General features: G+C 38.6%; 1 protein-coding gene and 1 long non-coding RNA gene across 10 annotated transcripts; one reads left to right on the forward strand and one right to left on the reverse strand.

Annotated features, from left to right (window-relative positions):
- Window positions 1–9,104: 9,104 nt before the first annotated feature.
- Window positions 9,105–12,336, reverse strand: LOC117161512 (uncharacterized). Of its 2 annotated transcripts, XR_013060435.1 has the most exons (4): window positions 12,211–12,336; window positions 11,213–12,147; window positions 10,131–11,120; window positions 9,105–9,124 (listed from the first exon to the last, which is right to left on the reverse strand). It is a non-coding gene; the product is annotated as an uncharacterized LOC117161512 (long non-coding RNA). The 2 variants fall into 2 exon arrangements; XR_013060434.1 differs by lacking the exon at window positions 9,105–9,124 and having other exon boundaries at window positions 9,146–11,120; window positions 12,211–12,225.
- On the forward strand, window positions 11,659–27,755 carry LOC117160204 (muscle LIM protein 1). 8 transcript variants are annotated; one of them, XM_033340798.2, is made up of 9 exons: window positions 11,659–11,793; window positions 14,734–14,858; window positions 16,769–16,931; window positions 20,962–21,088; window positions 22,956–23,052; window positions 24,984–25,071; window positions 26,073–26,369; window positions 26,735–27,055; window positions 27,400–27,755. In XM_033340798.2, exons 2-9 carry the CDS (start codon window positions 14,744–14,746, stop codon window positions 27,674–27,676), a joined length of 1,485 nt encoding a protein of 494 aa, XP_033196689.1. In that variant the 5' UTR covers window positions 11,659–11,793; window positions 14,734–14,743; the 3' UTR covers window positions 27,677–27,755. The 8 variants fall into 8 exon arrangements, with proteins under 8 accessions (XP_033196689.1, XP_033196693.1, XP_076481788.1 ...); XM_033340802.2 differs by lacking the exons at window positions 22,956–23,052; window positions 24,984–25,071 and adding exons at window positions 24,265–24,361; window positions 24,799–24,883; XM_033340799.2 differs by having other exon boundaries at window positions 11,775–11,915.
- The last annotated feature ends 92 nt before the right edge of the window (window positions 27,756–27,847 follow it).

The raw sequence follows: 27,847 nt of genomic DNA on the forward strand, positions 1-27,847 counted from the left end.
TTGCACCATCCGTACATTTCAATGTTTTTGAGTGTAACACATAGACATAGATGCTAGTAATTTTCAATTATTAATTTTATTAATTGATAATCCAGGTTTGAAAAAGAAATCTAAATTAAATTAACCTGGCATTCTGATTCAGTTGGCCTCCATATTGAAAGAAAAGAAACGGAAGGGACCTACAAATGGCGCGATTTTACTTTCAAATATCAAGACACCGTCTTAAATCTTTCATCTTTGAAACTCATCTCATTTCCTGGAACGATATACAAACACGAGAACGTTTCAAGCGTTCCTGAACGTTTCGAGTGGTATGCACGAAGTTGACAGGAGAGGGTAAACAGGTTTGATTGAAAAATGGCCAACTAACCTCGAAATGAGACTGTCGCGACTTGTAACTTTTTCTTGGTGGTGAACGTGAAATAAAATGAAACGAAGTTGAGCAGGGTAGGAAACTTGGACTCAGGAATAGACATGATCGAGGTAGTCGTTCTCATTTCTTACATACTTGGCGTGAGAAGCAACTGTGCCTTTTGATATGGCGCCAGCCATAGTCGTAGCATCCGGCACCAGGATTTAATTTAAAACCCTTTCCTACCGGTATTCTTCAAGATGCAGAGAGTTAATTTGAGTGATTTCGTATTAAATTTCTACAACTCGTCTCTTACTAAATTTCCCAATTTACAAATCTTGGCACCGATTGGTTACGCGATGCGCGATTTAAATATTGTAGTGATCTAAGGAGATTGTAAACAATGTACCAACAATATATTTAGCTACTACGTTTAAATAAAACGATGCGATGGTGAGACAATTTTGGATGCTGTCGAAAAAAATTGCGGGAAATTTTAATTAGTTGGATGTCGGTTCGTTTAATTCTACCAGGGGAGGAAAATTTCTCCTCGATCGCAACAGAGTTATTGCGAAAAATCTAGATCGTCAAACTTGAAAATTTGAGCTTTTGGATTCGTGGTTTTGGAAATTCGAAATTTCCTGGACCTTAATTTGAAAATTTGAAAGTTTGATAATTTGAAATTTGGATTAAAATTTGAGAACTGGAATTTTTCGATTTAGAGTTTGAAAATTTGAGAAAAATATTTATGTTTAAAAATAACGAATTATTGCTTATCGAGATGTTTAACTCTCGCGTTATTAATTCAAAGTTACTTTAAAATAATGGTTGCTGTAGTTGAGGTTTTTGACGTGCAAGATAGTAGTTAACGAGGATCACCTCGCTCGTTTTTCATGCCAACTATGGTACATTATTCCTGAATTCATGTTACACCGCGTATGCAATTCCTGGCATTTGCAGGACGTTCAGAAACTGCATATGACATTCGAATCTCTCGGATGACATATTCATATTTCAACAGGCGAAATGGCGGGCCAACTTCTCGGTTTCTTTGTTTCTCGAAATTTCTTTGAATCGAAACTACGTTCTAGTTTCGACAAATCATTATATAAACTTACTTGATATTAGTAAACAAATGGCTACAGTACTCTTCAAAATTGAAAAATCGCAAAAGTCCATGGTTAAAAATGCATCTTCCAAGGAGCCAAATATTCTTTATTCTAACATCATAAAGACTGTTTGTGTAACAGAAACCTAACCTCAATCTAATCTGTCACTGATATTAATTAAGATTTGCTCCAGAAACGTTACAATAGTCTTAAAAGTCCTGAAACTCTAACAGCAAATATTAAAAAATCATTTCCAAGGAACAACCCTATATTTCCAGCAAAGTTAAGTCCACGCAACCGAGGTCGCGGTGTTATTTCGTCACGCGACCGCGGCTTGCGTAACGCGTTCGCGAGAGTGTCCAGAGCGATTCGCGTGCGACCGAGTCATTATGTCACTCTAATGTAACAAGTGAGCGGACTTGGAATTGGCAGCCAGAGGGGGGAATTATTAAATCGGCTATGCAGAGGAGTCGAGGTGGTATATTTCAGCTTAGGTTACCTTGAAAAATATTTGTCAGCGTGAGCCCGTGCGTTCGCGCGCTCGTTGTTACGGCTACATGAAAAACTGGGCCGGCTGCCTAACTTCTAGTCTGCCTTTCTATTATCGGATCCCTATCAGATATCATCATTATTGAGGAAACTTTATTGGCCACCGAAATATCCGCGGCCGCGAAATAAATTGTCGCACGTGCGACAAGGGCCGACTAATCTGTTTTGTCACGTTTAACGAATGCGTTAATGAGCGATTAACGAGCGGTGAGTCGGTTGAGGAATCGACCCTAGACGTTAAGAGATTAACACAGAGATCTGTGTTGTGTCTTCGATTAGGATAGATTACTGAACATGAATGGAGGTTAGGAATAAAAGTATATTAAGATAGATTTTAAACGCTGCTTTGTAAAAATTCTTAACATACTTTTATTTACTATTTACTATTGTTTACCTTTTTTTATTATTATTTTTTTTGCGTTGAGTCAGGAATTATGACGAGGTTAGGTTAGGTTCGGATTACAAAAGTTTCGGATAAAGTCTCATTGAAGATGTCATATCGAGTCTGGGTTGGGAGAAAAAATAGGTTAAGTTAGATTTTAAATGCTGCTTTCTGGAGAATTTCATTAAATAGGAATCATGCTGTGGTTAAGTTAGGTTAGGATTAAAAAGGTTCGGGAAGAATTCTTATCGGAAATATCACACTGCAGTAGATTTGGGCTAACGAAAAGGGTGAGGGAATATCTTTCTTTATGTCCTAACGATCAATAATTAATATTTCCAAAATAGAGTATCATTTAATAGAACATGGCTACATCAATTCGAATTAACGATTCATATGTGAAACCGAGCGATTAATTCGGCGAACGTTACATCGCAAAAGCTGATGAACAATGGCAGGTAATTAAGCTAGATGTTCGACGTGTGGCGGCCGCAACAAAGTGTGCGAAATTGCATCAAAATTAGGATGCTGACTGTGTCATTGGAAAATGGAATTGAAGATTATCCAAGTAATATTGGCAGAGTAGTTTCTAGTGAATAATGAATCTCTATATTTAACTACGTACGAGTAAGCGCGTAAACATAAGGAATAGAGCTTTCTTTGATGACAATTATCTCGACAAATAATGCGTCATTTTTTTCCTTTCAAGGAAGTACCGAGACGTATAAAATGATCGATATTATGGAAATTACAGTAACAGTTCAGTGGCACATTGCAGCCAAATTTCTTACATAAATTCTCCAGCGCGATAAATTCGATCAGCCAAAATTCGATGGCGAATGGGTCGCATATTTCACTGTGATTGATAGGCAACGGGCTACCGGAAACTGCGTCGTAAATCTTCCAATAATTAACTCCCGTGAGCTGTACCAGATTTCTTGTCGCCCTGCAAAGTGTTTCCACGATTCGATCCTTTTTTTTTTTTTTATATCGTAACTATTACATCGAATTTCTGGATTCCTAGATTTTTGACGAATTAAGTAATAATAATTTTGATTTCGTTAATTGACACTGAGACAATTTTTTAAAGGTATTCTGACAAGATTTGAGATTTCCATTTTTTGGAATATGCTGGATTAAAGTATTTTGATATGACATTGTTGCAGCGAACAAACAGGAAGAAAGCGAAATCTTAAGGATTTAAGAAAATTGTTTACGTGGAATGCACGAGAATACTGTGGCCAACTATCTTGTTCTAGCCAAGATAGAGTTCGTGAATCACCAGTTTGCGAAATGTATAATTCGTCACTAATCATTGTGTCTCGATTCTACTTTTAACAACCGCGAAGTAACACTTCGCCTTCGCAGACTCTTGGGTGTTTGAAACTGTGCATCTACTTTAAACTTATCTCGAGTTACTATTATTATAGTTATTCGAACCTAATCTATATCCACCTCTGTTCAAACTTACGCAAATCTACCTTAAATCTAATTCAAACTTTGCCAAATTTTGGGTATATGTGCACCAAAATTTATACAAATTCGAAAGAATTCAAACCTAGTTCAAACTCGATCAAACCACATTCAAACGTGGCCATGGTGGAAGTTTTCATTTTAAATGAAATGCAAACTTAGCGAAACCTAATCCAAATTTTATTCAAACCTGATCAAACCAAATTCAAACGTAGTCACAGTAACTACCTGTTTTAAACGTGTAACCTAAATCTGCAATGTTGCAAGAATCGAAATAATATTTGTATTCATTTAAAATGGGAGTAATCGTTAAATCCATTTAATTATTAATCCGCTGTTAGAGTAGCATATCTTATAATGAAAATTCCTTGTGATCAATCTCTTTCAATGAGAGCCATTGTGTTTGTGCCAAACTGCAACATTTTGTAAGTAGGTCGTTCACTTAAGTAAAGCCATGACATTAATCAGGGTATTACGCTTGTAAAACTGTAAACCACGAGACAAACTTCTTACAAATTTCTATCAAATAAAAAAAAAATCCTATTAAAATTGCCAAATTAAAAAAGAAAGAAAAATGATCATAATTTTGTCCCGAACTAAACATTGACAAATGAACAATAAGTATCGTGATTCAAACTCCAACAAAACATTGCATTAGTGGTACGTCACATGACATTTTTAGTATCCCAAAAAAAGAAAGAAAAGAAAAAATGAATAGAAACAAAGAGATACAGACACAGAAATAAAAATGTTCAGCGTGATCAATGGAATATTTCTGTTTATCCAACAAGTTCAACCGAAATTCCACTTATACCGATCTATTTGAGCTTAACGTGGCTCTAAAACGAATATAATCCTCAATTTATTTCGGACAAAGTATATCCAAACGACGAAAACTTTAAAACGACTGCCGGAGTTAAGTTATAATAAACTTGAACTTCGTTTAGGAACAACATTATGGTCGGACTAAATTTAGACTGGACCAAGGATTATTGGAAAAAATACCCTAAGTACTCGAGATTTACATCGAGAACCTGCTGTCAGACTTTATTTACCTCTAATTCCGATCCAACCCTGACCTAACCACGACCGGACCAAGGACTATTGCAAAAGATAGTCTAGATTAAACGCAGGCTTAACTTAGACCCGACACGAGGCTAACTTAGACTGGAATCCAATCATGGTGAAGTCCGAATTCGGATCATAGATCGGAAATTTGCTTCACTGTGGATATAAGTTAAGATGTACTAAGTTGGAACTTAGTACGCGAAAGACAGCTGGGATACTTAAACCCGGCACGATGCTAACTTAAATTGGAGTCCAATCTTAGTGGACTCATAACTCGAATAAGTTAGGGAATTTGGTTCATCATGGATATAAGTTAAGGAGTATTAAGTTTGGAATTTTAAATCGGGCTCTAGTTATCAAAATTATGTCATGATAAATTTGAATTACCAAACTTAATGCAAACTACGAATAAAGTAATCCAAAACGAATTAACCTCCATTCAGATTGTTGCAAACCTAACCTTAACAAGTTGGACTCAATTTCGGTGTAATATCGAATACAGTGCGAGAGACATTTCAAACTTAACATAACTTACCCTTAACTCAACACATTCGGAAAAGAATCATAATTCATATCCCTAAATGACTAAAGTCTTATTAAACTAAAATGTAGATCCAAAAATCAAATTATCAAATGAGAAGAAACTTTGTAATGAAAAATTAATCCTTCCCACCATTGTTTCTCAATCCTACCAACATAATAGGCTACCTTAGAGAATTCATAACCAAACCAGGCATCCCAAAAATCAGTCGAAGTCTCTTGTGCAATGAAGACCACTAGCAATTATTTTTTCTCTGCAGTTAGTTCCCCTACCCAGTCAGTTTTACCCCTTCGTCTTCTTCCTTCGATTCCGTTCTCCTCTGTTCAGGCTGAGTCATCGTGCGTGCAAGTGTCTCGAGGGCGTCTGCTAAGTCACATGCTAAATTTGGTTACCTTACCAACGGGATTGTATTACGCGCGTGGGCTTATTCTAATATTTCGGATGGCCGCGATGGCAACTAGGCCGTCCTCTTTCTATACTTATATCTGCTTTCCTGAGCTTCGTGTTCTGAACCAGTTGTGATAACGAGGAAGTAAGTCTTACAAACTCGCCATCCAAAGAACCGACGTTCTTATTTCTCAAGAAATCCCCATGAACTTCGCATCGTCGGGGCATTAACGATTTGAAAAGAATCCAAGATTTAGGGAAAGTGTGCCGATTATTCTTTTTATTTATATCGCTTCGTGTTTGTAAACACGCGGTATTTTTACATGGTTTCTACTTTATCTTCCGCGAGACAAATGGGCCTGCGAGGTCTGGTCGCGATTTCGCGTGGAAAAATGAATCTTTGGTTAGAGAAACGCGTAGAAGTCGAAGGGCAATTGTGTAAATGTTTCAGTGTTTTCTTAGGTTTAGAGGTTGGTACGATAATGGTGTATTTTGTGGTAGGTTTCTTACTGGCTTATCAAAGAATTAAGGTTAGGTTTGAGGGAAAGCTGATGTCCAAATTGATATACCAAGTTTAGTTTAAACACAGTCGAACCAAGTTAAATGTAGCAAAAGATCAGCATTTTTCTAGGTTTATATAACGATGGGGTAATGTAGAAAATTTTGTTTCGTAATATTCCTTGGATTACGAAAGAAAATAAGGTTAGATTGGAAGAGAAATGGCGCGGGTTTCTATGAACTAGGGAACTGAATGGATGATATTCGAGGGATGGGCTCCAAGTCAGCTCTTCCGTGATCATGTAACACCCGCAGTGGGACGGAAATAATTTCAGCCTGTGGAGAGGAGCGAAGGAGAGAGACGGTCAAGTGGAACAAGTCAAGAATTTCTGCATTATGTGCACTGGCTCAATTTAATAGCTGCTAATAGGGCCCTTTCTGATGTTGTGCAAAATCTCTCCTGTTATCAGCCGAGTTTCATCGCCTGAAGAGATTTGCTTCGAGCAGCGATAACAGCTTGGCTTTGACTTTACCCATTACTCAAAGTACTATGAAAATTTATTGCACAAGTTTTTAGGTTGTATCTTTTCGGCGCAAAAAAATTCAGGATAATTAGAAATTAGCATATCACGCTATGTTATTCGTTTAAAGCGAAAACAATGGAGAATTTTGTTATTAATTAATTATTTCGAATTCCTTCCTATGACAGAATTAAAACAACAAAATAATAAAAATAGGAATACCGAAAAGAGATTCATTCGTAGAAATTATTAGGAATTGAGTATTTTAATACATCATGCTGTATGATTATCTACTTGATTTTTCTAAGCTTTTTATTGAACATCTCATGAATTTTCTCTGCAGTCGCGTTGCATAATGGATACACGACGAGATCGTTGCACCTCTCGGTTAAATATATATAAAGCGAGCACTTTTCGTGTAGCGATGAATTTTTAAGCACTTCCTCTTTGCTGTGGTTTCCGCTATTTTTGACGCGATTGAACGGACATCCATTCTCAGGCGCATAATCGAATTTCGTTGTCAATCAGCGAGACAACGCTCCGCGGTGACGTGTCACGTGTCTCCGGACAACGTTCTAATTATATACGTGTACTTATACATTTTTTATTGTCCACGCGTTAAAATAGCAACGGAGAACGTTAGGGTTGAATGTTTCATAAGGGATCACCCGTGATATATCTAAATAGTCGTGTGATTTTCTTCCTATAGAATAAAAAATTAAAAAAAAAAAAAAACACTTAAAAAGATAAAATCCAATTGAAAGAAACGAAAGAGAAGCGAGATCATAAACTGGCCTAAGTAAAAATTGAGACTCAACTTTCTATCTAAAATAAAATACTACGGTTTATTTCCAATTCGAAAATCGTGACGGCGAATTTTCCATCACGTATTTTTACTTAATTACCTATATTTATTTAACGACTATCTAAACTCGAGCAAAATCGTAAATCCAATTCGAGCGAAGAATAAATCTGTAACTCTTCATCCTTCTGGTAATATCAAAAATATCTCGAGTCGTTTACGAAAAAAAAAAAAATATTTTTCCTGTCACTTTTTCGACTTCAACAAATATTATTCTTGTCTTCAACTATCGAGTAACGGAACATCATCGGAACATCGATCGAACATCAGAAAAATCTATGAAAATTCGACGTTTACGTTTATCATCCGCGATGTTCACATCGAAAGGATCAAATTTATAATTTTGGTGTCTCATAACGATGAAACGAGGAACAAGGTCGAAACTATAGGAGGAAGGCTAGTTGGACTTTTATCTCGGCGCGAAAATGGGCTAGTGGTAGCTAAGGATCGAATTGCGTTTTTCTTTCATTTGGTTAGGGGCGGTCTTTCCGAAAAGCTGGTCGGTAACGAGCAGCGAGCGAAACCGAGTGAGAGCCACGCACACATCCACTGTGGCAACACACTCATCCACTATTAATAGTATCTTGCTCAAATTTCTATTTTTAGAAAGACTTATATGCGTGCACGTGGCTTTATGTAAAAAGCTCGCCGAGTATATGATCGCACCGCGGTTACGCCCACGCAAGCTCAGCATTCAGGAAGCCATTGTGCTGGACTCTTTTCGTCCAACTGTCTCAGCCCTTGGAATTTCTCCTCTTCAAAATTTATATAATTATGCACTCTTAATGTACGCACTTATCTGTCTGGAAGCTTTCTTTTAAAATTTATCGTTTGAGCTGGTTGGTTCATACTTTGATGTTGCTCCTTGAAAGTTCTCCTCTTCAGGATTAATTTAAATTGTCATCTCTATGTGGAATTTATATTATTATTATTGGATTGGTAACTAAGTGATTGCGGATTTTGTCAATACAACCCAATGACAACTGAATAGACTGTGGATTTTTAAGTAAATTCGTATCTTTACGAACAGGTGTAGAGTAATGGAACCAAAGTAGAATTTTGTATTCGTATCATTTAAATAATACGAGAGCTACTTCGCTTTTGGTATTTTGAGCATGCTTCTCGATATTTCCGCACAGTATATGTACTTTGTATACTTTTGCATATTGAAATTTTTTATAAATGTGTAGTTATCAAGTTATCTCTTGAAACGTCATTTTTCTTCGTTTCCAAGTGGCTAGTTAGTTCTTCCATGTTGTCCTATGCTGACTGTGTGTTGGATTTTCTTCCTTCAATTGGAATTTCTTGGCCTTAAGATTTTTCTGAATTATAGTCTCTTAATATATGTAGTTACTTCCCTGAAAGATTTCTTCGTTTTCATTCTAGAATAAAAATCATAATTAATGATATGATGATAGAGGAGAAAGTTTACTTTTGGAGGAAAAAGTTGGGGGAAAGATTTTGTTAAAAATTGAACTAGTGCCAATTCGACTGGTGTTAATTTAAAAATTATGGTATCGCGTTGCTGTAATTCGCGAATGCCATTAGGGCCCGGGAATTAGTCCAAAACGTATGAGTAATAAATTTATTTTGGTATTTCTCTCGCTGGTTCATCGCTCAGAAAACATATTTTCCTGTGTAGCACAATGTAAACGAATACCAAAATACGTGGCGCATTGTCATCGACATGATTCAGACCGCTATTGACAAATTTTTAGCTCCTTATTCAAACACTCCTAAATTTTCATCCAAAATTATACCCATCAAACTTTCAATCAGGTTAAAAGAGTATATCAATTTTAAGAGATAGCGATCAACAGTTAGGCTAAGTTTGACGAAGTTTGATACGGTTTGAAGTAAACCAATTCAAGTTTGAGTTAAGTAAAAAAATATGGAAGCATGATTCAAACGCTGCATTTTGAAAAAGCTAGCGAATCATCAACTGAAATAAACCAACGCTAACAATATCATGACAAATAGCTTGGTTTAATTTAGTTTGGGCTTAGGTTTGATACCAAATTTTCAACATCTGAAAAACATTCTTGACAATAAATGTAGAAGGGTAAAAAGTTGATGTGGACGAAATTGAAATATTATTAAACAATTCCAACGATATTACAACGAATAGCTTAATTCAGGTTTGATTATGCTTGAGTAAAAATCGAGATTGGATTTAGACCATGTAAACTTGAATATTTAGAAAAAAAAAATAATAAGATGGAGCAGATTTAGATGAAAGTGAAACGAACCAACTCTAACAACATGATAAATAATAGCGTTAATTTATGTTTGATTAAGTTTGAGCCACATAAAAATTGGAATATTTATAAAGGCGTTAATAAAACAAACAGAGTGGATTTAAAGATTGAACGAGAAAGATCCTTGAACCTCCTCCAAGGCCTGTATTTCACGTTCCATGAAATAAAATCTCGCGTAGAGAGTTCTCAGGTTTCTCTGAAATTTCTTACAGGCTTCGACTTTCATTGCTCTCTCGGCTCGTTTATAGATATATTCTCGCTGCGTTCCGGTTTCTTTCTAAAAATCCACGCCGTTACTACGGTGTTACAAAATCGTGGCCCATCTTATTGTATATTTCTCTAACGTTCCCGTGGCGAATATCTCTCTTTCTCCTGCCGTAAATATTACGTTTCCGAAGTATGCCGATTGTTATCTCAATGTTTGCAGTATCTTTTACACACCATCTATCGTTACACATCAAATTATTCCTAGCAAAATGGATATTTGCAGAAAAAGATGGTTCTTTAAAGAAAAAGGAATTTGCTCTTTTTCCTTGTCACTTGTGTTACAACTTTTTCAATGTAACTGACCTAGATTTTAGATAGAGACGATGATCTTAGTGAGCACCAGGTACGAAAATCAAGACTGTTCGAAATTTGTGTTTCTTTCATATCGTTTGTTCCTATAAAATTCTTTTACATTGTTCTTCTTCGTATAGCATCAAGTTTCGTTTTAATTTCCTTATTAGTATTTTCTTGTCAGATTACGGTAGAAATAGTCATAGAATAAGATCTATTAGACTACTTATCAGGCGGTAACAAAAGCAGCCATAAAACAAGGGTTCTACTACCTCACATCCAATGTTCTTACGACTCATTGATAGAAGCGACACTGATGACGTTAATATTCTCAACTTGTCAAAAGTTGCACAGCAATAAGCAGCAACAGACTAATGTCCAATATCCTCTACCAACTTCCATATCTCTTAATTACTTCAATTTCCTGAAAATTCGCACTAACATCTCCAGTTTGTGAAATATTCAACAACGCAAAGCAGCCACACCAAATATCATGTAACTTGGATTCTAAAATTCCAAACGTGTCCTGATCGTCGCAACTTCTTCCAAACCCCATTATCCTCTACAAGAAACATACCGATATGAGCAGTAGCGAGCACCAACGTTACTCGATTATATCCAAAAAGCAAAATTCTACTGCAACTGAATACTCACAATTTGTGGAACATTCCATAGCAAAAAGGAGCTACAGTCGTGTTCCCATGTAATTTGGACTCTATGCGACATTTAAAGATGCAAAGCTGCACAGAATTCTCGCAACGTGCAAAATTGTATAAAACATGGAAATAAAACAAATAGGAGCTGATGTGCTGTTCCTCCGATTGTGTCTATAGAGATAGAAATTCAGATAAATAAGTAGGATCGCTTGGAATTCTTATGGAATCAAGCGACAGTGAGTCAGGATAAGGTGCGAAGAAAAGAAAAGCGAGTTAACGAGTAGCGGCCGTTTCGGTATCCCAAAGTATAGTGTAACACCCCCGCTAGATGGAAGGCGGCTAGTGTAACTCCCTCTTGCCGCCGCGATGCTGTCGTCAACAGCACTGACGTTCCGATGCACACGTGCCGTGTGCAAAGGTCTGGCTATGACTAGGACGGGCACGACGCGAGAACAGCCATTCGAATCCAGTATTAGTGCGGTGTAGAGTGCTACTCGGTGTTTTTTCATCTTTCACGCCTGTCTTCCTCCCCGAGTTTACCGATTTTCATTTTCGTGACTTCGAACCCGACATCCGGTGGTGAGTAGTAGAGTACACGCAGCGAGCAAGTAAGCAACAGTGTTCCACGGCCATCCAGACATCATCGTACAACCTACAACACACCCATTTTCAGGATTCTCCCAAGAAAACGTTAGAGAGTGGTTGGTTTTCGATGTCGATCGAATTGTCGATTGGAAGTGAGATCTTTGGAGTTATATCCCTCTTCTATTAAGTTTGGATAATTTTACGCTTGGAGATTCCAACTCGTAGTTAGTTGCTTTCTATAATAAGGATCATATTGGAAGTGAGAATTTTGCAGTTATCCCTCTTCTATTATGTTGGTATTCAAAGTGAAGATCGCAGGAGGTAAAATTGTTACGTTTCCCGACCGACCTACGAAAGACTCCAATTTTGTTATTTCAGACAATGGCATTTGGTGGAAGATAAGCTTAGTACCTTGCAAGCATTGCAAACATTTTCAGCGGTTAATTGGCTTACGAGGAGATTATTTTGTCGCCTTAGATCATTAGGTCCTACAGCATCGAATTTGAATAGTATCTTTGAATTCTTTCGTGTGACAGAATATACCCTTGGCTCTTTGAATACGCTGCAGTTTGTAGCTTCACCCCATTTTTCTCTGCAACTGACAACGTTATATTAGAATATTCTCTTTTGGCAAACAAACGACGCAAAAGTCAGAAAATTGACAAAACTGTTGATCTTGTCATATTTTTCTTCTTATGGTCGTTGAGCGAATAATTTTTCAGGCAAAGCTCGAGTATCATTTCGATTCTCATCTCTCGCTACCAAAGTATATTTTATATTGGACAAAGAATTGTTGGAATGGCAATTAAAAGAAGAATTCAGGCGTATCGGAGGATGGAGAATCTGGCTTTCGTAATCTTCGGTGTTAGGCCAGAGGATCGGAAAATTTGATGAGAATGTTTGTCCGAGTGGAAAGCTACATTTAGTCAGACGCGTCTTACACAGCAGAATTACGCGGGCCGTAAAGTTAAAACGCGTGACGGGTTCGCTAAAACGCGATGAAATTTGAGATCGTCCGGATTTAGTATACACGGGGGTGGAGAAGACATTCTTCGGCTCTTATGATGTAACATAGACGGAGATATGTATGTACAAACAACCGCGTACAAAGTATCGTCGTTACTTTTTCCTGATGACTCACCCGATAGAATACTTGGAAGTTAAGTTACCAAGTTTCTCAATCGAATTCACCAGAAGAGACGGGATCCGAATTTCGAATTCACGTTAGGGTCATCATAGATCTTATAATCCACTATTATCTCGTTTCAATATTTCTAAAATTTATTTCCTTTCTCGATCAGAGATTTTTATTTAAGATCGAAATATTGACAAGACTTTCAAACTCGATCGGTTATCGAAATTACGAGAAAATATTTCTGTTGTTTTAGATATTGAGAGAAAATGAAATACAGATTAGGAAATCAATGAAACTTTTTATCAGTTAGCCGAATTACGATGAAATAATTTGATCGTCCTTGATCATGATGGAAAAGTACCGAGGCAAATGGAAGAAAATGAAGTATAGGTTAGGAAGATTTGCAAATACCGAATAGGCATTGAAATATTTCGTCAGCTAGTCGAGTCACAAATTAAATAATTTTGTTATCTTAGACAATATTGAAAGAGTAGATATAGACAACATGAAAAACGATGTATAGGTTAGGAAGGACCAACTGGACGCGAAGGTAGGGGTAATGGCGACCGCGTTGTGGAGAATCTAGCACCTTCCCTAATACGGCCTCGCGATCCGGCTTGCGTCTGCACGGATATAGAATCCTCTGTCTCTCTTCCTGATCTCTCGTGGTCTCTCTAGCGTTTCTACTAATACCGTGGTCAGTATACTCGTCACCAGAGCCGCTTCCAAAAGTCACATCGTCGAAACTTCCACATTTGCAACTTTGCATTTCGAATAGCATGTTTATCTCTGCAATACGTCTTCTGATATTTGGCACACGAATGATTTATTCGTCGTCATGTTTATTTTACTCCTCAGCCTTTTACACCTATGTTTATTTTAGGTTATGTTAAGCCACGTGGCGGGAAATTTAAAAATTTCCAATCTTTCAAAGCTCGTCTGACATTTTATCATTGACTGACGAAGAATAGCACTTAGAAATCTTTTTCCTTGCAATATTTAAGTATCGAATTCCCATTCTAGAGTAATTTTATTATCATTTCTATTAAGAGCTCCTTGCGACGTATGAATGATGATTAACGAAACTTTAAGCGAACCGTGTGGCCTTTTCTTAGAATGGATTATTGCAATTTTCATCATTCCATTACGTTCTTCGTCCCGTTTCTATGAATACAGATCGTTCGACGAAGAATTGAGATTAATTTTATCAATGGGTTAACATACAGTATGTTAATCGACAATATCATTGTCAATCAAGTTAATTCCAATGTTTCATAAGATGGTATGTTGTGATCGTAATAAATTCCTGAAGAAACTCAATTTCTTCGTTTTTGTTCTTTTGTCCGTATTTTTCGCGGATATTAGCCACCGAGAATACACGTTGCGATTCGAACTTGGTAAAAATAGATTCGTTCTCCGGCAGTAGGGCGGAGATTGAAACTGTTTATGTTCCTCTTGCGGGATTAGGTAATCGGTGGCTGAGTTACCGGTGTTATTGTTATTCGTTGTTTATGCACAGTAAAATATACGAAAAATACGAGACTTACTCTCCACATTTCAATTCCAATCTTCTTGCCTCGATCTTCTTCGAAAACTTTCGTAAAATATTCCATCACAGCACACAATAGGATAAATTTGATCTTTAATTATTTGGAAAATAATCTGAAAAATGTGAAAATAAATAAAATGTTCATACCTATAGAAGAGTGGTAAACATATGGGAAAATAAATAAATGAAATATTTTAGAACAGTCGATAATAATCGAGATAATAATCGAAGATTTTTCTTTGTTTTTCAGTACAGACAAAATGCCTTTTAAGCCAGTAGAACACCCCAAGTGTCCCAAATGCGGCAAATCCGTATACGCCGCGGAAGAACGCGTCGCCGGAGGACTCAAATGGCACAAGATGTGCTTCAAGTGTGGTAAGTGCTTGTATCGCATGTTACTATTCCGAGAGTATGCTACGTATTTCCCTTTAGCCAATGGTTCAAGACTCAACTTCGACAAACACGATTCTTCAAACATTCTCAAGCTTCTTTTATTCAATTAAATAATATGTTGATATAACGTGTTCGTAAAATTTCTCGTTCTATCAAATTTCACCGGTTTCGACAAACGTATCACGTCACAGATTCTCAAACTATTTTTCCCGCTAAACTTAGGATAAAAAGATTCGATTAAATTCTATACAAAAGCGTTTAACTTATCTACCTGAAAATACAAATTCGCTGAAATTTTTATTGCTTCAAAAACGTAAAATTTCTTTGAAATGTATTTCTATAAATTAACCGATCGATACAGGGGCATAATCTGAGTTGCAGAATTTCTTAATCGAACGACGAATTATCGGGGGTCTTGGGGGCTGAGGCACCCCATTGCGCAAAAACACCATCGGCTGTTTTTAAAATTAGCCACCTCTATAAATAAGTTTTATCCCAGTCCCGGATGGTTTGTCTTGGCCTTAATTAGTTTTGTATCCTAGCCAGAAATCAAATAGAACCGCCACCCAACGTCAAGCCGAGGGTGCAACGACCCGCGCGAACTCGCCGAGAAAAATCCGGACTTCGTGATCCTACTCGAAATAGCAACCCCCATTGAATATTCATTCGCGGCTTTAGGTACCAGCGGAAATAAGCTGCATAGAAAATTTCAGCCGCTACTGTCACTTATTCGTGAATATTTTAAATTTAAACAAATTTTTTCCTATAAAATCAGGCCATTTTTTGAATAATTAATAATTACATAAATAATTATTATGGGCCTGTTGGTTAATGGTCGAAGTAGGGCTAGTAATTGGTGGCTATAGTAATTAATAAATAAATAACTATGGATTTTTTATTTCTCTTATTACCAAACAAGGCTAAGTTTTGGCTGAATGCTTATGGATTATTATATTATGGGGTTGTTGATTAGCGTCGTAGGGCCATCTAGACTATAGCGACTGGTAGACTATGGCTGATCATACATCTGTGGAAAATTTACAATTAGAATTTTTAGAATAGTCAAAGCGATCAGTTTGGAACTTTGTATAAAAATTTGGTGGTTTTACAAGAACGTATTTTTGAGTATTTCAACGATCTGGGTCAGGTTTGGATTTTGGAACAAATTCGTGATTTTTACTGTGGACTGTTCGTGTGATTTTTACAAGAAAATCTTGATAAATTTAACTCTCAACTGGGTTAGGTTGTTCTGTAATTAGCAAGATGCAGCCAGTGAAGAAAGTAGGTGAAGCATTCTGTCTATCTAATTATATTAGTTGAATTACAAGTCTGTAAACTGTCAACTCGATCCACTGACAAATATTGCCAGGCATAATTCTGTATTCTCTCAATTTGTATCAAAAATGGCTTTTTAAATCTTTCTTAGCCAGTAATTCCAATAGGGTCATGAACTTTTCTTTCGTTATCATCATATTCATTACTTTTCCATCAAAAGGTTCCTGAAGCTGCTTCAAACCTAGATAAACACATCAACAAGCTTATGGTATGAAATAGCGTATAGTTTCTTAAAAAAAAAGAAAGAAAAAAAGATCACAAAAGCTCACCACCCTTTCTCCCCATCAAGTTCCATTCAACGCTTTCCTATCCTCACAAAGACAACCCTTTGGCTACTGTTTCTCACAATTTCAAATATCCCACAATTTCTTGAAACAATTTCCCATTCAAATTCCACCGAGCACGTATCTAATTTGAAGAAGGGATTCTTAAAGATTCTCGCATTACAGATGCTTTAAGTATAGTCTGGTCATGAATGGGCGAATCCACTTATTCGAGTGGAATATCAGGATGATGGATTAGGTGGAAGCCAAACGAACTATGCCTGTGTGTTGCAGGTCTGTGCGGCAAATTGCTCGACTCGACAAACTGCTCCGAGCACGAGGGTGAGCTATTTTGCAAAGTGTGCCACGGACGCAAGTTCGGTCCTAAAGGATACGGCTTCGGTGGAGGCGCTGGTTGCCTGTCCATGGATCAGGGCGAACATTTGAAGAGTAGCGAGTGAGTGCACCTGCCCGTCGTCCAACCTCTCCTCACCCTTTTGACCTAGCCTTAACTCCTATTTTCTCCCAAAGCAAGAAAAAAACAACAACAAGATTCTCCCCTCAGTCGTTTGTACGATCAGACCACCTCCCATTCAGAGCCATACACGTGCCGTTAACTAAAAAGAAAAAAAAAAAATAATTACCGTAAATCGAATGAATACGACCGACTCAACCATCATCGACAGCCCAATGATCCAACAGCATGATCCTCTTCTTGGTACAATAAACCGTATCCGGAAGAAACGAAATTGGAAGAAGCAAAGGCAGCCTACTAAGAACCCAAGGACCGAGAGCATGCGTCTGCGTTTATGTGTATACAGCATCACGACTGTGTCGAACTACGTGGTCCATTTAAATTTTGGCCTGTTCCAGAGTCCCTGTAACCACTTCTCCCTCTCTGTCTCAACAAAATTTCTCTTTTAGCCTCACCTTATTTTTATTCTCATTCGGAACTTCTAACTTTAATTCTTCGTTTTCACCTTCCTACCTTCTAATTGCCATCTTCTTTTTTTCTTCTTCTTGTCTTATCGTCCTTGATCCTGACTGCTCCCTGGAAACGCCTTAACTTCGGTTCCTCACTTTCCTTATGATTCTCTCGTCGTGCATCGGCACCGACAGCGATTATGGTGATAATGGTGATGGTGATGGTGATGCTAAGACGACGACAACGACGACAACGTTATAATTAATTGATAATTAACTGTGTTTTAATCTAGTCGACTATTCTCTCTTTGTCACGTTTAACTACCCGTACTTTTTCTTGTCTTCGCTCTTTTCGTTTCTTTTGTTCTTTTTTTTTTCTTTTTCTCTCTATATCACCTGTTTTCTCTGTCCCCCCTGTCTTACTTCATTGTTGTCTTCTCTCTCCGTCAGTTTCCTTTTCTTTTATTTTCTTTCGTCTTCTTTCTTTTCGTTGTTGTCTCGCGTTTTCTCTCTGTCCGTGTGAACGACTGGATCAAGAACGGTCGTTTTTTTCTTTTTTTTTCTTTTTTTCGAGCCGTATCTATATACATACAGATATATATTACTATATATATATATATATACTCTTTCTCGTTTCTTTTATGCGATTACTACACTACATTACGCTAGTTTATAGAATCATTTGTACCATCTGTAATAAGTGCCATTAAAAGACTTAAAAAGGGAAAGAAAAAAAAAACAGAAGAATCTGGTGTTCTTCATTGACACTTGCTTCGAGTGTTTTTTCAAACGCATTGACGGTCGGACAAAAATGTTCTTGCCATGAAACAAATGGATCTCTCTAACGACAGAGTTCGAAGATAGGAAAATTTCAAGTAGAAAATAGGATTACTGTGGTACAGATGGAGAAAGAAATCGAAGCTATAAATCTAGTACATGTCGAAAACATTTTTGACCCACTGTACGTGCCTACACACCTACTTAGCTCTATACATATATATATATACATACATAGTTAAACATTTAGACATATAAAAAAGTGCTGAAAAATATCCACCTGGCATCATCGATGCAACAACGGAGAACGAACCGAGCAAACACGGTTCGAGGACGAAAAATCTGTGTGTACACAGGAGCCAGGCCCGTCCAATTTTCTTTTAACCGTTCTAGCAAACCCCAATTTCACCTTTCGCCACCCCCAACTTCGAGTGCCCCGTCTCTCTTTGTTTTCTTCTGTCTAAAGAAAGAAAGGAAAGAAAGTACGACAGCGCGAACGAAAAGTAAACGACCGACTGAAAAAGTCAAGTAAAAGAAAAAAAAAAACAAAGAAAAATGTAAAAAAAGCAAAAAGATACCCTGCTACCCCCGCCAGCCCCGCCGAGTGCGAGCCAACCGGAGGCCCATGATCGAACGATATATGTCGCTTTATCACGAGCCTGCCCTCGAAAATCCTCGTGATAAAGGGAACTAGCGAGTAACAAAAGAAAAAAATGGTGAGCACCGAGTCAGATTCCGCCTCTCTCTTCTCTATCTTATCTCTTGACTCTCTCTTTGCCTTTTCTCTTTCTTACCGCCTCACAGGGAAACCAATCGCTTGAAACTTTTCAGAGAAACGTCTTTTTTTTTTCTTTTTTTCTGTGATTTTTTTTCCCCCTACGACTATTATCATCCACAGATAACGACAAACGTATCTCGGTTGATCGATCCATGGTACACACCTGCACGGCCTCTCGTACCTCTTTTTTCAAACACACGTAACCCCGTAACCCTGCTAACACGTCTAACTCTATGGGTGCTTCTGTTTATAGACGCGATTTTCCATACATACATACACAGGTACACGCGCATACATATACGTAAATAGGCATCCAAATAATGCACGCTTACAGAGACACACGCATACAGATGTTATACGTAGATGAACGCTTTTTCGGTTTCCTCCTTCAGCTACTTCCTAAAAAAAAAAAAAAACAAACAATGTAAAAGAATTCTTTAGAACTGCTTCAGTTTATTTAATTATTTCAATTGATTTAATCAAGAACCTTCTTCAGCTTTCTCTATGATCCTATTTTTTTGGTTTCCTCTGGATCCCTTTTTTTGATCTCCCTTTTTACTTCTATCTATTTCTTTCTTTCTTTCTTTTCATTCTTGTGCCACTTGCTCTGTCCTCACTTCTTTCTTTTTTCTCAATAAAACGTATTATCATTTGGTTTCTTGTTATCACACGATCCGCTTCTTGGCTCTCCTCTCGGGGCTCGGCGGAAGCCACTTTTGCGTGGTTGCGAAGGGGAAACGGGTCACTAACCGATTACTAACATGTGCCTAACACTCTAACAGCCGGGTTGTTATTCTTTCACCGGTTTCTGGTAATCAGTTGTTCACCTAGAGTCTTGTGCGTCGACCCGTAGACGACGGAAACTGCCATCGAATCTCGAAGGGAAATCTGGGAAATTCGTTGCTCACGTTCTCTCACCGAGCCAGTTTCAGATTCGAAGTTTCGTCATTTTACTGGTCGACTCTCCCTCTTCTGCTTTTTGCAGTGGTGTTTTCTTGTACTGTCTGCTTGTCCCTGGTGATTCCCCAACCCCCGGTGTTCCAACGCCCCCCAATAATATAATACCCCCATAAGTCATTTTATAACCAGATATAAAAAAAAGAAGAAAGATTCGAAGAATTTATTGAAATTAATTCAGGTGTCCTATGGCGAATTAACATTTTCGCAGCCGGTGACGCGCAGTTACGTTTCCTTTTTGTTTTTATTTGCAGCTGGTTGGAATTTTTCTAAAATTATCCTCCAACGTAAATAGCTAAAAGCGAACATTTCAGAATTTTCTGGCATACCCTGTGTTCATTTAAATGTCGCAAATGGCGATGAAAAATTCAGAAATAACGAGAGAAATTATCTTGTCTAATTATTATCCGTATTAATGAAACTTGGAAAATACAGCAGCTTGTATTTTTGATAATTCTTCGTTGCCTACTCATAGATTCTCGAGTCTTGTGTTTTCAATAATTCTTGGTTACTTACTGAAAGATTCTTATATTTTTAATATTCCTCGATTGCCTATTGACAAATGCTGCAGAAAGCTTTTGTATTCTTGTTACACACGACTGTGAAGTGTATCAGAATGACAGGTAATCGACTAGAAATGTTGAAACACCTTATAGGTCTAATAAATATTCGTACGTTCACAAGTATTAACTATTTTCACTAATAATTTCAATATCTCCTATTAAATGTGCAGAGTACAGATAACGAACAAGTTTCAAACAAGCAGTTGCAAACAGAATACTTCCAACGTTTTCTATTATTTTATCCTCATGGCATTAAGGAACCCTGCTGTAAACAGCTTCAGTTCTTATCTCAATCGTACAAGATCTTTGGAAGAGACAAAACACAAAAGAAAAAAATCGGCTGTGAAACAAGTTAATTCCAATCTGCTCAGAATGAATAATTTTTGGTGGAAATGTGGGGCGCTGGCACGCCAATTGGAAATCACAGCTTGACCTTATGACACCAGCCAGGAGTGACAATCTGATCTCTACAAGGGACACGTTTTTAGGGAGCTCGCGAGGGGATCGAACGCCGTTCTGGAACCGAGAGCCATCGCGAAGGCGCCTGAAGGGGAAGGTTGTCCCCGATGTGGAGGATACGTGTACGCCGCCGAGCAGATGCTAGCTCGAGGAAGGGTGAGTTTCCACAGAATTGCTCACCCCATTCACTTTCGAGACATTGTGCTATACCTTGGTACCGCGACTCGTCAAAGCCGCCGTCAAGCTCCACGAAAAATCCACAAAAAGTCTACGTTGCAAAATATTTCAGCCATAGAAAAAAATATTCCAGTTTTGAACTCGAATCGAATTTGTTAAAGTTGCTGACAGTATCGAATGCTGCCAAAAGTCCACGTTTGTTCTCAGGGTGCTCCACTCGAGTCGTACAAATGTTCTGCTACAAAAATTCTTCGAATGATAATAGAGTAGCTTAGACAAAATGGTAATTTCTTGGTTGGGAGATGTTTCGGTATTCCTTGCAACCGTACTAAATAGATTACAATAGCTGTAGCTGAGTCGCAAAGATCGAACTATTTGACTAGAAAACACACAGGCTGCCTAAATATACCATAGAGCTCTAGAGCCCTTTCTAAAAAAACTCCACAATTCCACAAGTTATGTCTCGCTGGTAGAAGAAACCAAAGGAAGAAGTCTTACTAACAAAGTATTCTTAGCCCGCGACCGCTTTATTTTTGTTCAGGCAACCCGATACCGTGTGATCCAAATAGAGGGGAGTTGTAAACAGTTCATGAAATCCGGAGTTATTAATCGAGCCGCCAATTGGACTGAACGAATTCCTCTTAGAATCTCGTTGCCGACGATTAGTCACTTCTAATCTTACTCCGTTGAACGTTCTGGAAGGACCAGTGTCGAAACACGGTAGCCTCGATCTTGCGCAGACCTAGACTGTAAAACACTGGTTTTCGATCATTTAGAAAACGCAAGATAAAATTGATCGAATTTTGTGGCGTATGCAGAGCATTCGAGAGCGGCCTCGCGTTATGCGATGCTAAAATTGACTAGATCACTGGCTGACAAGGTGCCAGGTAGTTGGTGGAGCGTGACGGGCCTCCGTAATCTTCTCGTCTGACGAAACGCGTAATTTCATAACAATGAAGGAAAAAATAAGAGCGGAAAGAGAATTTGGAGGATGAGTCGACGGCAGCTTGTTGCCGTTGGTGCTGGCCCAAGAGCTTTTCCTGTCTTCGTCGGACTTGGCAGTGAACCAACTGGCCCTTGCCGCGTTCGATGTTGGAAAATAACTTGGAACAATCCGCGGATTAAGTCGATGCAGGCTAATTTCTCTGCTTAGGACACTGTCCGGCCTTTTTACCTTCGATATGGTGTCACCGTACGTCGGTCAGGTAGAATCTTAAGCGGCCTTGATCGATCATGGAGCTTAAAAGTTTCACAATGTGATCGTCCACGGGCTTTTCGTGTCAAGGTCTCTTATTGAGAATAAATTTTCATAGTTATCTTAATCTCGGTATATAAGTGACAAGATTTATGGAGGTGTTTGGTAAAAAGGAACTGGGCAAGATAGACCACTGACTATAGCTGTTGAGCTGCTCCTCTATGTGTCAATTTTCTTTTCTTTCCTCGATATTTTTCAATTCTTTTTAAAGTCATTTGATATAACGAGCGAATCGAAGAACAGATAAACGTTCATCCTCAGAATTCTCAAACGATACTTTGTCACAGATCAAATTTCAGAATGTTCAAGAGAAAGCTCGATTAGTCTCATCTTTCTAGTCTATTGTTAACCGTGTATGACGACATTCGGGGACGTTAGCCAATTGGAGGTACATCAAGTGCTTGCAAGCAACTTTTACGAACGTATACCATACAAATCGATAGTATCTTGTGTTTGCAAGTTCAAGCTAGGATATTAACCCTTTCGTTACGTACGGCTCGTCGCGGTACCAAGACCAATATTCTATCGAATCGATCATGAGAAGAAACTTGTCCCTGAGATACCATGGTTATTCCTACTTCTTGTGATTAGGCTTACCATAAGCAATGCTACAAGTGCAAAACCTGTCAACGGTCTCTGGACTCGACGCTTCATTGCGATGGTCCTGATCGCGAGATATATTGTCGAGGTATCTGTTGCAATCCAACAAATCTGTATTTTTTCTTTTCTCTCACTGCTCGTTTCTTTATCTCAGTTGCACACACTGTCCAAATGTGTATCGAAGATACTTAGGTCAGTCAATGAGTATGTTACTCTCTCTCTAAAAACAATATAAATGATAATAACAGATAATAAGAAATATTGAACGAAACGAACATTTTTTGATTAGATAATATTTTTAATAATATTTCGCTTTCTGCAAGCTTTCATTTTTCACTTTTTAGATAATAATCCTAGTAACCAGAAATGGATAGAATATAATGAAAGGAATATAGTAAAAAATAATTTATATCTTATGTTCTGTTTACTCAACAAAAATTAATCGTTTCTATAAAAATTATTGCGAGATCCACAACTTTATAATTGAATTAAATACGATTCTTTTGTCTTGCTTATTACTTTCTTAAGGATAACAGATACTCTACAGAAGCTCAGTAAACAAATCAGAAGCACAACGACAAAATTTCCATGATTTAAGAAAGATATTTATCACAGTGCAGAGATAAACTTCGTAAAGTCGTAGTATTTAGATAAAAGAAGAAATGATGGGGAAAAATACCAAGAAAATTCCTATAGTTCCTATGTACAATGACGATGTGAAGAACCAGAGTCCAATTTCGATGAAATATCTTTGTTGAAACAAAAGTTAGAGAGAGGATGTAATGTAGTCGCTGGTGGACCTAAGTAACGATTTGCATCCTCTGTCTTTGGTCGATCCTCTGTATCCTTTTTAGCGATGATCCATAGTTAAAACTAAGATCCGTGGTATACACTGGCGCAAAGTGTTCCATAAATAGTCACACAAAACGAGCTCCAACGTGAAGAAGACTTAGTCCACGTGTTTTCCTCTGGAAAACGGGAGAGAGACCTCGTTTCTAGGAGCGAGGTTCAACGTGTTGTCCTGAGATGCCCCCGGAAGTGTTCTGACCTTTGTTTCCTTTTGTTTCACTTTCACTCACAACTTCTGTTACGACTTTCAAGACGCTGGTTGGAAAGTAACAGCAGCAAGAACGCCTCAGTCTCTGTTTCGATAGAAATAGGCACTATGATTTTCCAACTAAATTTATTAGAGAATAACGATTGCAAAAATTGGGAATAACTATGTGTAATAGAACGTAAGACACGTTGCGGTCCCTCCCAGTTTCAGTGACTAACACACGTCCCTTTGTGTGCCATGCAGCAATGGCACAAGGAATGCTTTAAATGTGCCAACTGCTCCAAGAGATTAGACTCGGTCAACTGTTGCGAAGGTCCTGATAAGGACATCTACTGCAAAGGTGAGTACGTTACGCTTTTCTAAGATCCGCAGGTGTGAAGTACTGGATGTGTTCATTCAAAGATGGTAACAATCATTGTCGGTACCCAATCTAGTCTGCTTCGGTTCAACTTGTGTCCTCCTATAATTCATGACTCATCAATTCACACTGTTCTTATATTCTGGTCTACTACCGATCTAGTCTACTTTTACCTACATTTACCAGAAACTCTATAAATTGCCTGGTGTTAGAATAATGTAAACGGAAAATCCATGTTGAATATTCGTACCTATTAAAGACGAGTATCGACCGCTAATGAACAATCTGTAAAATTGACGAAGATTAAGAGAAGAAAATGTACAAGGCTATATAGAACACATCCAAGTATGCCATACTCTGAGGACGACAGGCAACTAGGTCAAGAACGAGCAGATACCTTTAACACGTGTTCTCTGCAGTATGCTATGGAAAGAGATTCGGACCGAAGGGTTATGGCTATGGTCAGGGTGGTGGCGCCCTACAAAGCGACTGCTACGCCAATGGGTGGGTTTTCAGAGCCGAGACTGAGACGGGAATAAACGAAAGATATCCCGCCTCGGCTTCTACACTCTCACTATATATGATGCGCTTGTCTGCTTAACAGCTTGCTATCCGAAGAAATTCGGTCCGCGAGGCATTGGCCATGCTGGGGTTATGTGGATCGGGCTGCAGTGCGATATTGAGGACGAGGGGTACGCGCCCCCATAGTTATGCTATTCCATTATCAGCTACTCCATCTCTCCATGTGTGTGTGTGTGTCTGTCCGCCTGACCGCCCAATTTTCAGGGTGCGCCGTTTTTCTTTCAACTAATTCTCACGCCAAATGTAGTTTTCCAAATTCTTCCTTCAAGTGGAGAAAATTCAAATTCTCCTTCGCATATAACGAGTAGATTCAAATTTAACAGTAATGGAGTAATTTGTGTTTCGATTAAAGTTTGATCGTACGAGAAGAGTTAACTCGAGGAGCCGGTCGAGCTCCATTTACCTGTCAAAGTTGAAGAAATCCGGACGAGTGAAAGATGGAATGAACGGACGTTTGCATGTGTCTTCACGGATATACGTGTACATACATACATACACAGGAATCGACGCCTTAACGCTTTGCGCTATTACTCACCTTCACCGTTGTCTTATTTTTCAGCCGCTAAATTTGCTTCCGAGTGTTGACTATACTAATTCTTAAAACACCATCGTAAATAACACCTCTGGTACATTTAATTCAGCATCGTGCACTAAACGCATGCTCCTCCTCGTATATTCCAAACGTGATAGTACTATAAAGAAAAAGAAAAAAAAAAAAAAGAAAGAATGAAATAAAATTCCGAGAAAATATACCATTCGTATCTGACGTTACCAACTTGCATTCTAAACCTCTTCAGTAGTGTTTTTCATTAGCATTGAGAATTTTGAATGTTAATTGCCGATCGGTATGGACTAGCCGGTCATTTGCATGGATTGCTTTTTTCTTTTCGTCACTTGCCAGTATTCAAACCAGAGTCGAGTCGCTTGAACGAGAATAAATTTGAATTTCATCATCGAGCCTCTCAATAAAGATGAGCTTCTCCTGTAAAATGGAAAAAAAAGAAACATTCGACTTTTAAACAATTTATTTTGTCATTCGTGCAACTCGATGCTTTAATATCGGTGACTGAAAGGGTCGATGGTAAAAGTTGGTCAAATTTTTGTAATACAGCGATGCTGCTCCTCGTACAACCGTGGTCGACACCGCCGTAATCAAGGCCCCACCTGGCAAAGGTTGTCCACGTTGTGGTGGCGTTGTATTCGCTGCTGAACAGGTGCTTGCAAAGGGCCGCGAATGGCACAGGAAATGCTACAAGTGTCACGACTGCAGCAAAACTCTCGACTCTATCATCGCCTGTGACGGGCCCGACAAAGACGTCTACTGCAAGACTTGCTACGGAAAGAAATGGGGACCGCACGGATACGGATTCGCATGTGGATCGGGATTCTTACAAACCGATGGCCTAACGTGAGCAACTCTTTCCTTTCGTTAGTTATTCCTAAAATGTTTAGGTATCTAGAACTTGAAACGCTTGGCTCACGAGAGTCCTAAATTCTTGGGTCTGCAAAATTTCAAACGTTTGGGTCTTTAGAGTTCTAAACACTTGGATTTCTAGAATTCTAAAGATTTGGATGTCAAATCGTTCAAGCATCTAGGGTTCCAAAAGAACAAAAATTGTCTTCTGGCTTCCCAAGTGTATCGAGATGTTTAGAGTCTGAGATGTTCGAGCTTGCAGGGTCTCAGGCATTCAAACAAAGTACCATAGAACAACGACGAACGAGAAAGGGAATATTCTGGAAAGAGCAGGATGTGAAAGAGAATTTTTCTTCCAGGGAGGAAGAAATATCAGCCTCTCGCCCATTTTACAATCCTGATACGACGGCTATCAAGGCACCAGCTGGTCAGGGATGCCCCCGCTGTGGTGGCATGGTATTTGCCGCCGAACAACAGCTCGCCAAAGGTACTATGTGGCACAAGAAATGCTTCAACTGTGCCGAATGCCATCGACCTCTGGACTCCATGCTAGCCTGTGATGGACCTGACAAGGAAATCCACTGCCGATCTTGCTACAGTAAACTGTTCGGACCCAAAGGATTTGGGTTCGGACATACCCCGACTCTCGTTTCAACCAATGGAGATCACGCTCCCTCATAGTAAGTTTCTAACGCTTAATAGCTCGGTTAATGTGAACTGAACCGTCTTGAATCCGAGTATCTTGACTCTAATCCGAAGAAGATTCAAACAGTAGTTCTCCCCGTAGAGATAATCAACTTCGGATTCTAAAGTTTAACGACGAATAGATGACATATTCGTGATCCTCCCGGTTTCCAGTTCTTCATGGCAGGTCTGAGAATCTGCATCAATAACGTGATTAGAATCCAAAGAGAGAATTACAGATACTTCAAGTTTTAAACAGTCACTGATCGCAGACCAATTATTCGACAGATTTGAAACACTCGTCCCTAGCTTTTTCTGACGCTTTCATAAATCGTTGCAGCATCGATGCCAAGCCTCAGGTGGGTCAGAAGCGAAACGACGGTCACGGGTGCGCGCGTTGCGGCTACCCAGTGTACGCTGCGGAGCAGATGATCTCGAAGAACCGCGTGTGGCACAAGCGCTGCTTCAGCTGTGCCGAGTGCCACCGTTCGTTAGACTCTACGAATCTGAACGATGCCCCGGACGGGGACATTTACTGCCGTGGCTGTTACAACCGGAATTTCGGGCCGAAGGGTGTAGGCTTCGGCATGGGGGCGGGTACCCTGACGATGGCCTAACTTCTTCAGGAACGTCGAAACGCTGGAAACCAGTCTCATATATATATATATATAAATATAAATATACACATAAATATAATTATATCCGCCATATACAGCCGAATAAACGACCAGAACCGTGGCAAGCGATACTGCACTGGGCTCTTCGTTTATTCGTGTGTATAGGAATAT

The sequence above is a fragment of the Bombus vancouverensis genome, chromosome 16 (genome assembly GCF_051014615.1).
Source record: "Bombus vancouverensis nearcticus chromosome 16, iyBomVanc1_principal, whole genome shotgun sequence".
NCBI classification, from domain to species: Eukaryota; Metazoa; Arthropoda; class Insecta; order Hymenoptera; family Apidae; genus Bombus; species Bombus vancouverensis.